The following is a 12,230-nucleotide window of genomic DNA, read 5'->3' as shown; positions in this document are numbered from 1 at the left end:
TCTCACTTTCTTGGATCAACTCTTCACATGTGCCTTCATCACCTATAGCTTCTGGAGCTAATTTTAATGACTCTTTTAGTTCCAGGTATGATGGAATCTTGACTTCTGATCTGTGTTTCCTGTAGACCTCTAACTCAATAGGCAACATTAAATCCTGAAAAATGTTAACCACAATACAACGGGTAAGTAAATTCTAAGTTTCTCTTGATGCTACTGCAGAGTTTAAGCTTTTTTACAATCTTGAAATAGCTTAATTCTAAACTGATCTAAGAGCTTCTAATAACAATATTATATGATGTGCACACAGCATAAACAAAGCTCAGTTCAAGACAAAGAAAAAAAGAGAATAGAATAGAATAGAATAGAATAGAGTAAAATAAAATAAAATAATATTACAATATCTCAAAATGAACAAGTGGAGTAACAAGAGCAAATCTAAACTTACAGTTCCCATCCAGTAAAATCCTCATTTATTTCACTGAAAGTCTGGCATATAACTGGATCATGTTGTCAGCACTGTTACTAGCCCCAAAATACATTTCCCCTGTGATGTGAGACTATGACTGTGGTCATTGTTTTTGGGTTACGCTTGATAAAAACCCATCATAAATACTGCCAGGGTAGTTCTGATGCTTCTCAGTATTTCCTGAGCCCCACTATTCCTCTATAGTGCTGACACTGTAGAAACATAATGTGACTCAATATACCTTTTTAGGTAGAATTTTGAAAAATGGAGCAAAAAAAAAAATATATATATATATATTTAAAAAGTGGCCCCCCAAATCACAAAAAATCATGTACCAGAATTTTCCATTTCTCTTACACACATCATGACTTTTCATTCTGATTTATTTCTATTCTTAGTGCAATGGTACCTACATAAAAATGCGTGTACATCAGAACTCAGCAGAAATAGACGAGTGAAGCGGAGATTCATAGCAAAGGCATCCAGAAATTCAAAATATGCGTATAATAATAGTGGTTTTTTATCTGAGAAACAGGAAGGCTTCAAATATTTGGCAAATATGAAAAGAATTCAGTAAAATGACTTGCAGATGAAAAAACACTTGTGCTTAACAATCAAAAATATAACTGGCAAGAAACAGCTTTGTAATACCTCTTCATCTTTTAAAGAAATTGGACTGAAGTTCTCTTTAATTCCCTGCAATTCTTTTTTACTCTCCTGCATCTCCACTTCATTTTGGAAAGTCAAACATTCCCTTCAAAAGATCATAAAATAAAGTAAGTGACATCTCTTTATTATTTCATATGTAAGATTGAAAGTCTTAACTGTAGCTTTGATAGCAATATATATGAGAAGTTTTTTTTTTTCAAGCTCATGGTTTTCTAGGAAAACAATTCCAAGACATGCTGCAACAAGCTGTGTAGCTAAATGAAATCATTTTTCAAGAAAATTGTACAAGCATAGCAACTTAATATTGGGAACTGTCTTTAAAAAATAGAAATAACAATTTTAAACTTGTTTACTGGCCCAACATTTAAGTCCCCTATTATGTCAAAACTCTTTCTGCAAAAGCTTCAGACCTTTCTTTTCTAAAACCAAATTTTTCTACTACAGAAAAGTTTCTATAATCTATAATATTCATATGATTCAACATTTGTGAACTTCTTGTTTTCAGAAATCATTCAGCATCAAACAAGGCAGAGTATACTCCCTATTTAGTAAAATATTTAGTAAAATATTACAAAATATTACCAACGTTCTGAGTATAATTTATGCCTGTTCTAATGTACCAGTCTGTTCAAATCCATGACATAAAGGACATTGTTCAATTAAATTCAATCAATTTAACAATAACAATAACAATTAAAATCTGAACCTAAAGAACTGCAACTCGACAGGGTAAAAGCACGGATCTGCTGAAAGAGGACAGACAGCAGAGGAAGAATAAACATGCAAGCTTGGTCAGATAGCTGCCCTACTCAATTTAATGGCATTTTACTAAGGGCATTAGGCAGTCTGATGAAGGTTCTTTAAAGATGAGCATTTTTCAGCACTCCAAAACTAAAATCTTGAGCAGTTACAGAAGCTAAAATTACATTATTTGATTTATTACATTTTCTTTAATAGCATATATAAATTCCATCCCGCTCATTTTTTCCTACATAAGAAAAGCTAAAATCTTTACTCTTTGCAAATGTAAAGAAATTGTTTAACATATCATCAAAGTTAAGATTTTAAAATGTTAATAGCATTACATAGAGACTATTATTTACGTTCAATATTATACAATAATTTTGTATATACCTGAAAATGTTCTCTTCTGTTAAATTCTGTCCTTTAGAATCTAAAAGAGGATCTTGCACTAAAAAAAACTGTAGTCTGTCCAGAAGGGCATATAAAGTAGGGAGTTTTTTACCGTAGTTTACAAGATTATCAACAAAGACAAGTTCATCTCCAACAAACAAATCTGGAAAAAATTATATTAGCAAACAGTATAAAAATAATAAGCATTATCAGAATAAAGATAATTGTGGAAGAGCTATTGAAATGCTATAAATATCAGCACAACAGTAACTTTTTTCTACATGCAAAAAAGCCTAGGTTTCCAGTGGTTCATCTAATAAGCTCTGGTTCTCTTCTGTTTACTCTTTTGTTATACGTAACACTTGTTATAAAGAAAAGTTAATTTCTTGTCACTCCCTTGTTTGCACTATCAAGCTATCCTAAAAGAACTTCTGAGGTACGTTTTAGTTGAGTTACTTAGTTCAGCGCCACATATGACAGGCTCACACGCTCCAACAGCCAATAATGAAGTAGTCTCTCCTATACTGCCATATATCTAAGCCTAAACATGGATTTTGTAATTCTGCTATAGTGATCAATTTATTCAAAAAACAAAAAGTCAAAATATATAGAGGGTGACAGATTATTACGGTTTCAATAAAGATCAAATTATACACTTAAATTTCTTTTGAATTCAGACCGCTACTCTCCATGAGACAGAAACTGATACAGGAATCACAGATTTATTTGATGCAATCCTTTACGTTTGCAACCCTTTACTTACACTGAAATGGTACAGAAGGAGAGTAAAGAACTCCCTTTTCTTTTACTAACTTGGAAGCCTCCTGATTCCTACATTCCTTCTTCATTCCTTAGATGACTCCCTATCAGTAATACCCCTCCTTTCCTTCCTAGTGGCTGGAAATGATAAACACCCAATACGGCCCCTCAAACTGTTTAGAAATTGTATGCTGCATAACACAAACAGCTCCCCATAAGGAAATTTATCAATTCAAAAATATATGCCTCCGTTTAATGAAATGACCAGGTCATGGGAGGCTCCTAAAACTTACAGCAGCCTACAAAGCTTAGGGTACCTCCCAGTAAAGAAATATGCTATCTTTTCTAGTTTAATTTACATGGTCCTGAATCTGTACTTTTTTCAAGGCAACCAGCAAAACAGTGTAGAAGTACTTTAATAGTCCTGTAAATTGTGGTTGCAGAACTAGCACTAAAATTACTCAGAGAATAAAGACTGCTTCAGAATCATTAATTTGACAATGCTGTCTACAAAGAATATCTTTTATCATGCCTTCCTCATTTAATTTTTGTTAATTCAAAGAAAGCAGGATAAGTTCTAATACCCCAATACTAAATTAGGTTAAAAAAATGCATATCACTTTGCTCTTGATTTGCATTTATAATACCAATTTAGATACAATTTCTATTACTTTCTGATTATTTTAATTTGTGTCTTCTTATTGTAAGTGGCTCTATTATCTGAAATGTATGAAAAAGGACTTTTTTTCTAGTTAGTCTTAATATTACTGTAATGTGATTCAAATGTTTCAATTAGTGCATTTCTTCATCAATTTTAGCACGTTTAACCACTTATACCCCACCTCAAGAAAGTATACCTGTTCAGGAATGCACTTAACCACTTCAACTGCCCTTGTGAAAAGGAATAGATACAATCACATATCCAACTGCTTTCCCGATACAGAATTTTACAATTGGAGCAACAGCTAAAATTAGATTCACAAATGCCAGTGATAGAAGCCAACACAAAATCAAAATCACAGTTGCCACTTCTTGATTTTAGGAAGTGTAATTGCACAATTTAAACAGACTTATTTCTCAAAATTGTAACTTGAAGGCATTATCATTGCACACTTTCTTTTGATTCAGCAGTGTCTGGTCATCAAGAGCTTAAGAAAAGAACTTTAATGGGCTTCAGCATGAGCTCAAGTACTTTATCAATCGTAACTCATGCTCGAATGGGAGCCTTATTGGTAGCGTTGTCATGTGTTACCGCAGTGTTCACGTTCTTGAGCTTTAGCTGGAGCTAGACAGTACAAAGATGGCAGTCATTCCAGCGTGATCCCTTACACATTACAGAGATAGCCTATGCAAAACAGAAGGACTACTAACAGTATATTAAATATGGAGAGCTTGTTTCTAATGTAATTTAAAGAGACGTACGCTGGGAGGAAGTCTAGAAATCTAAGTTACTGACTGACCTCAATTTGGTTTTCAGCTTGTCCATTCTATATGCTTGTGCATACCTCACAGTTTCAGGCTGCTTACTGTTGTCTGCTGCTATAGTCTAGCAATAATTTACTAGCCACATTTTAAATGTAAGCACAATCTATTATGCTAAATTTCACAACCTTACTGGAAATAATTTCGTCTGAAACAAGAACCTTTCTATCATATGCAGTGCTACAGCTGTTTTACTTGATGCATTACTTTCATATGCTACATCTCAAAAAGTAAAATGACTCAAGAAATTGATTTTGGTCTCTGAAAGGAAGCGTAGGCTTATATTAGCAGGAATAAAAATGAAATATTTTCTGCCATAGACCTATCTTAGGTAAAAAATCAGAAGATACTTAATCAGATGAATTAAGATCACTCTTTTTCAATTATTAACTGTAATACACTAAGTTTCTCATAAATGTTATCTTGTACAATGTTGTACCAAGAACCACCAGTCCCCATCATGTGACTGTGGATCAAAGCTCTTTGCAGATGATTAAATTACTTTCTTTTCTATGCTAATCTATTTAGCAGGAGACCCCAACCCCCTGCCAAACCCTTCATTAAAGAAAAACAAGCAAACAAACAACAAGCAGACAGTTTGGAATAATACGCTGCAATATAGCTGAATCTAGCACTTCCTCAAAATTTGGCCTCTGTGATCAGAATTTATTCTATCCGTTAGGGTACTAAAGATTAGAACATTTCAGAAAACACAGAGGAACACTACCCAATTTGAAGTATCTTCATTCCAGCAATAAAGCTAAACTACTTAATCCTTTCCCTCCTTTATATGGTAAAAGAACATGCAACAGGGATCTAACTTTATTGAACTAAAAAGGATCAGGACCATTCTGATCAATGCCCAGCAATGTCTATTTATTGTGATTCTTTTTGTACGCCTTCTGCCATATGCTTAATCAGCCTGAAATTTCTTTTGGCTTGCATTTATCTTGCACTACTCAGACAAGCCCTTCTTCTCCATGGACTAAATCCCTCTTAAATGGTTGTAACTACTGAAATTGCAAAGGATGTGGTCATCCAAAATATTTCTTCAACTTCTGTGAATCCTTTACTAAATATTATGGACGTTACCAAGGTGACATCATTAAAAGTTAGAAAACAGTAAATTAAACACTTTACCTTGGCATTGTTCTTTAAGTTCAGTGGCACAGTCTGTCTTTAAACGTTTGTCTTCAGTAAATTCTTCATGAATGTTCTTCATTAGTAAATAAGCTGCTTCTATGTCAGTCTGAGAACAGGGATTTGAACTTGGAATAACTTCTACTAATTCATTATTAATATGGAACTTTATGCAAGAGAGAGGTTTCCTAAAAAGCAGAAGAAAATTCTGGTACTTAAGCTATTTTAATAATACTTTCTGTAAGACTTCCCTGACTCCTCAGTGAATCAACTGTACTGAAAAAACATACTCTAAGAACTTTGATAAACACTGTATTCACTGGAAAAGGTTGGAAATTACAGTTGTTATCACTCTTCATTAGATTGCATCTCTATGGTCAAATTAAATGTTTTTGTTTAATTTTTGTCCAAGAAATAAATCTTCTCAAATTTCACCTCAGCGTAAAATTGAACAAAAGGATAATGGCTGAAAAAGGCACCAAATCTACTAAAATCACAACATTTAGAACAAAAATTTGTTGCTTGGTTACATACACATCCAGGTTTCAAACACTAGGCAGAAGCTGCAAGCACAGCAACGGTGGTCAAAGACAGGATAAATGAAGACACAAAACACCTAATTTTCCCTTTACTTTTCATACTAATTTCAATATTAGTATTATTCATCAAGAAAAAAAAACTGGTTGCTAAATAAACAGCAAGCTCTCTTGACTACAGGAAAAAAATTATGATTTTGGGCTAATTATGCAGTGGGTAAAATATTTGTAATTGGATAATAAAAATATGGCTCCTGATAATGCTATAATACCCTTAAAAATTAACTGAACAATAGACTGACTCTGACTGACCAGTGCTGACATTTCTGAAGAACCTCAATTTTCTCCTCAGTAAGTATGTACTTACTAAACTTCATACACTAATTACTCAGTAGTGCATTCTATTGATTTACTCAGTATCCTAATAAATCTTTGTATTACATGATCTTGCTATTTGCTAGGCATCTAGAGTTTTAACTGCTAATCCACTACTTTACACTGCAGTAAATAGACCAGAAGTTACTTTGAAACTACAAACATTACAGTTCACAAATAGTATCTATGCAGTACTGATAATAATTAAGGTCCAAACTTTAATATGGCATAAGCCATTGAAAATCCATGCACTTCAGAAAACCATTGCAAGTTTCTTAAGGGGCTGACTTGACTGAAATCAATGCGCTTCCCTACAGGTTTATAAACAGCTCATGTCTAAGTGAGTTGCTGAGCAGAGACCATAAGGGGTAGCACTTTCCAGAGCTAAGACCTTAGTAAGACCATACTGAAAAAGTGGCAAATACTGTAAATGACAAACTACTCTAAAAATAGAACTTAAGTTCAAATATTAAAGCTGTTCTTGTACTGTGTTTTGATGACTGAACACACCACATTAGACCAACATGTGTAGTCTCAATTAGATCTTTATGATATACAGTTAAATTTTCAGTAGTAGCTTTGAAATATGGACAGCTGAGTCCCACCTTCAGAACGAGTTTGGCAGTTGAGTGCAGGTACTCAAGCTGACAATGGCATTTAGCCAGCTAAGTTGTTTGGCAGGTTCTAGGAATTACAGACCCACCTCCAGTCCTTGTCTCATTGACTGCCAAGTCCCCCCCCCATCCTTGCCTAAATAGTCTGTACTTCCTCTTCCTTACTTTTCTCCCAGTTGTTTTTTTTCCTCTTTTTGTTTCTCAGCTTCTCTGTGAAGTTATTATTAGGCTCCCTGGTTCTTTAAAGCAGTTTCCCTAAATCACTTCATTGATGTCTTTTGATCACTCATTCTCCATTACATTACTCACTAGATGGTATGAAGGACTTTTTTCACAAACACCCCATGCCAAAAGCATCAAGTTGACAAGTTTAAGTCAAAATGCCTTCATTTCACCTATCTCATTAGCTAAATTTTTACAGATACACAGAAAAATACAAAAAATCTGCAAAAAGTCCATATTTTGCAGTGAAAACTTGCATTTGTATTGTTAAAACAGGGAAAAGTTATGAGTGCATTCTTAGAATAGGATGTACTGAATCTTCTGATGAGAAGCAACGCAAAGAAGACATTGCACTCAGTTTTAACCCTATTACATATCAGATAATATGTATCCCATTTGGATTGTGTTTTGCTAATTGTTATGCCAAAATATAATTAGCTCTAGAATCTTTTAACTAGACAGCTATACTGCTTCTGCATCACTACAAAATGTCAGTTCTCCTGCATGCCGTACCCACTAGCGAACACTACTCCACAGAAGGCCTGCCACTGCTTTGAACGACACCTGCAGAATATTTCTAGTACTTGTCTCTATCCAAATTTGAAAAAATTACAGCATCCTTCTTGTTTCCTGTCATCTCATATTTTGATCATGAGAAAAAATCGGGTGTTATCAATAAATTTACCCATCACATTATTCACTCCCTTTTCCTTCTTAGCAATAAATCTACTGCATTTACTATAGGTTTAGTTTTTAAATACTCAAAATTAACCACTTACTAACTATGTTTGCTGCTCATTCTTCATTTGCTTTTGAAAAATCAGCTACTTTACACTGCAGTAAACAGATCAGAAGTTACTTCGAAACTACAACCATTGCTGTTCACAAGTAGTATCTGTGCAGTACTTTTTTTCTGTTTTCTGACTTTCAAATGCATGCAGTATATTATATCTCCCATCAAAGATACTTAGAATGATTTGTGATGAATTAGGTCACAGAGAAGCCATTATGACTGAATTACTTATACTGTCTTACTTTAAACAGAATGTAAAACACCTGAAACACTTGAATCACAAACAGATCAGTTCTTCTCAAGTTTAGCTCCTGCTATTACTTTCCAATCTGATTGCAGCTAATTTTTCACTCATACATAAATTAAGTCCACTCAATTTTAAAATAAATTAAGTGAAATCACCTCCATTTTTCCATAACTGAAGACAAATACAGCCACTGCTTTCCTCAGGTTTATGTAGATGGCATGAATAACTAACTTGAGTGCTAAAGCACCAGGCAGAAAGAGTGATTTGTTGAAAAGTAAATGTTATTTGTTTTAACAAAACTTCTTCATTCCTGACATTTAATTTCCCGAGATAGCATCTGACTGGTTCTTAGATTGCTCACTGTTGACACAGTGCAGTAAGCAGCACTGTGTCTGTAGAATAACTTTCTGGACCATTTCTTTTTCTGTTAATGTTATTGGTCTAGACAATGTCTTGGGGAATAACTTTGAATAGGTTCTGCAGTAAACTCAAATATTTCTCGCTTTCTGAAGGTATAGAGATGATAAGTTGTTATAGGCAATAACTCTCATTTTCTTCTGTAGAGTTAGACTATAATTTAAATCGTCCTTCAATACAGCTTTAGGCATTAGTCCAACCCTGTAATTCAAGCTGATTAGCATGCAGAATCATTTCAGGTACAATTCACTTTGTAATTACCTTTTTGTCATATATTATCAAAATCTAAACAGTTTTCTTTAAAAATGCAGTAATGCACTGGTTCCATTGATACACATTGGTCTGATGTAAAAATTGAAAAGATAATCAATCACATATTTCCAGTTAAGGTATTCAAATATAAGAATCCAAAATAACATTCCTAGGTTGTTTTTGGCAACCTAAACAAATAACCGCCTTCTTTTTACTTTGATTTTACTATTTTAACAGCACAACAAAATCTGTGCAGCTCTGCAAAATTGGCCTTCTCTTTATTATTATTTACATTTTTTTTTTATTTTCCACTTTTCATGTTAATTAGTTAAAATTTGCCCAACTTTCATACAATGTGCACTCTTTAAAACTTGAATGATTGGGGAGATTTACAGCTTCAGGTCCAAACTTTTAAAGGTATTCAAGTATTTCTTCACTTACTACTGCAAGCCTATGGAGAAGACGCACAGGAGGACCTAAGCATCTAAAATGTAGCCAGTTCAACAATGTTAGTCATATAACCCCTGGTGAGATATCCCAAATCCCTTATTAGGAATTAAAGTACCCAGTACCATATATGGGAATAATAGTCTAGCTATGGTGCCTTTAAGGAGAGGAAGGAATACTCTCCAAGGAATTTTAAGTTTAACACTTTCTAGTAAAGAAGGGCATTCATCCTGAATTTCCCACAGGTTGACTGTATACCTTTACCATTACCATAGTTTCACATGTAAAATCCCTAAAAATTGTGAACAATTAAAAGGCCTAAGAACACACCTAAAATCAGAAGAAAGGCAGAAAGTGAAGAAGACAGAGCTCACCTCAGTCATTCTGAGCAGCATAAAGCTCCTATGAAGCTAAATAAGTGTAGATAACCTAAAGAAATGTATCATCCATTTTGAGAATATCACCCAATAATCAACTATACAAGCTATACAAAGCTATACAAAAGTCTCGCTCATTTCAGTGTTACTGGTAATCTTTTTAACTTCATGGCCAACTTATTCTGCGATGACAAGCCCCAAACGGAACACGGAGCAGAAGGGAGGTAAAGCTATACGACTGCAAAGACCCAGCACAATATGGGAGTGTAGGCAGCACACGCATAGTACAGATAAGGAGCATAAGAGTCAAGCTACGCAACTTTTCTTTCATTTATATTGGTCCTCCATCAAGTTTATGCTGACCTCATGAAGATTTCTCAGGAATTACATCTGAGTAGCAGCTGTCAAGTGGGAAGACCATTATTTCACTGGCAAGGATGAGCCACATTCCACAGCCCTCTCCTGTCGTGAACAGTATGGTGTGTATACACATTTCGGTCAATCTCTACATCCTATGTATTATGTTTATTGTTTCCCTGGCGTTAAATAGCAAAATAGATGGTCAGGAGCAGGACATCTCTACAACCAGAAGAATTTTTGTCATCCACTCCTACCCACCACCTACCAAAACCAATGTGAGGACTTCAGGGTAGATACATTGTCAAAGCAGGTCAAATACAACCAATGAGCAATAGGATGAGTAATGGGGTCTGGGTAGCTGAGCTCATCTGGAGAATAATATCAGCAATCCGACCTTAAAATTGTACCCTGTTTTTAGCATGTATTACAGTATTTCATAATCACATTAAACACGTCTTCTTCTCTTGTTCCATTTATTTTCATATATAAGTGATTTAGGTGGAAATCTACTACAAATATACTCAGTGGACTTAGCAGCAGTCCCAAACCTTTACAAAGAAGAGTATGGCCAAAATAGTATGAACGAAGAAGGCACTTAGTGCATCTGACTGTATAAAGAAAGCAGAGGAACTGATTACATTTGTGCTCAACGTGCACTAAGAAAAATAAAAACACCTGCCAAGCGCTTTTCCCTAATCTCTTCACCAACGGTAATATCATTCATAAAAATGGTAATTCTCAGCTAAAAATACGACCTCAAACTCACTTTCTCATATCTGTGTGTCACATAGTTGATTAGTAATATTGCTTGACACTTTTATAAAAAACTTTTTCCAATTTCCTTTAACTTTTCCAGACTTTGGCTTCACGACTATGGTCCTACTTTAGGAAAATGTTTAGGGCTTATGGTACTCTTATGTATGAGAAACATATTAGAGAAATATATGGGGAAAAGAAACTGGGAGAAAAAGAAGTAATTGGGTAGGACTGGAAGAATGGGAGTGGAATAAGTCAGGAGACAGAGACATCATAGATACAAATAAGCATGAAACTAGGATAAATGTGGCAAAGAGCAGTCAACTGCGGGGAGATAGGGTCGAGGAGGAGAGAGGGAGTACAGATTCCCTGGAGGGGGAGGAATGACAAGAAGAAGAATGGTTGTTAGCCTACAGAGAGTATTTCCCATCAATAAGTCAGGAAAAGAATGCAAACGTTAACAGGAAACCCACTCTTATCCTCCTGTGACACCTAATAATATATTCAGCTCACTACTGTGGTCAGAGGGTAAAGATCAGTGCAGTGGATGAAAAGGTCCAAATCTGAAAATATTTTCTAGCTACTTGTTGTTTTTTTAAAAAAAAGAAAAAAGTATTAAAAATCCCTGTCCAAAGACAGTTAGAAGTTCAAAAGGAATTCACTGAAATGTTAGAAAGCTTCTCATCTGACTCTGACTGACATCATGTTATAACCTCCTGGCTACTGCATTTGGCTAATTGTGATAACATAGATTTCTTTTCCTACAAATCTACTGGCTTACTCAATAATGAAAATTATCCAACATTATTATCTTCACTTCCCATAAAAATAGATAATATTATAATCTCTATTCTCTAGAAAAGGACCACAGTACTCATGATGGGTACCCAACCTGAGATATCAAACTCCCCATCTTTGAAAGCACTTGGTATTTTTACAGAATTTGTAGTGTTCAAGGACGGCTCCAGTGAACTTAGTCATAAGCACGTGTCTTTGAGTTTTCCACAAAATAAGAGAATCACTTTCAACGGATCACTGGGGAGCTTTTGGTTCGAGTGACTTAACCAAAACCACACAGGAGTTCTGACAGAGCCAAAAATATAAACAATTCCCTGGGAAGCATTCAACTTCCTTAATCAAGCCCCCTGAATTGCATACTAGCTAAAAAAGACAACCTCTCCAGA

The 12,230-nt window shown here is 34.7% G+C and overlaps 1 protein-coding gene across 1 annotated transcript in view; it reads right to left on the bottom strand.

Moving 5' to 3' along the window:
• The window catches only part of SHOC1 (shortage in chiasmata 1), a gene marked incomplete at its 5' end in the record, with an annotated part of 53,375 nt that overhangs the window by 35,028 nt on the left and 6,117 nt on the right, over positions 1-12,230 (bottom strand). Inside the window, 4 exons of the mRNA XM_068927891.1 lie at positions 7-154; positions 1,118-1,220; positions 2,270-2,432; positions 5,651-5,838. Of these exons, the coding sequence (XP_068783992.1) occupies positions 7-154; positions 1,118-1,220; positions 2,270-2,432; positions 5,651-5,838 (602 nt within the window). The remainder of the gene's footprint in view (positions 1-6; positions 155-1,117; positions 1,221-2,269; positions 2,433-5,650; positions 5,839-12,230) is intronic.

The sequence above is a fragment of the Struthio camelus genome, chromosome Z, assembly GCF_040807025.1.
Source record: "Struthio camelus isolate bStrCam1 chromosome Z, bStrCam1.hap1, whole genome shotgun sequence".
NCBI lineage: Eukaryota > Metazoa > Chordata > Aves > Struthioniformes > Struthionidae > Struthio > Struthio camelus.
This window is presented reverse-complemented; position numbering and strand designations above follow the sequence as displayed.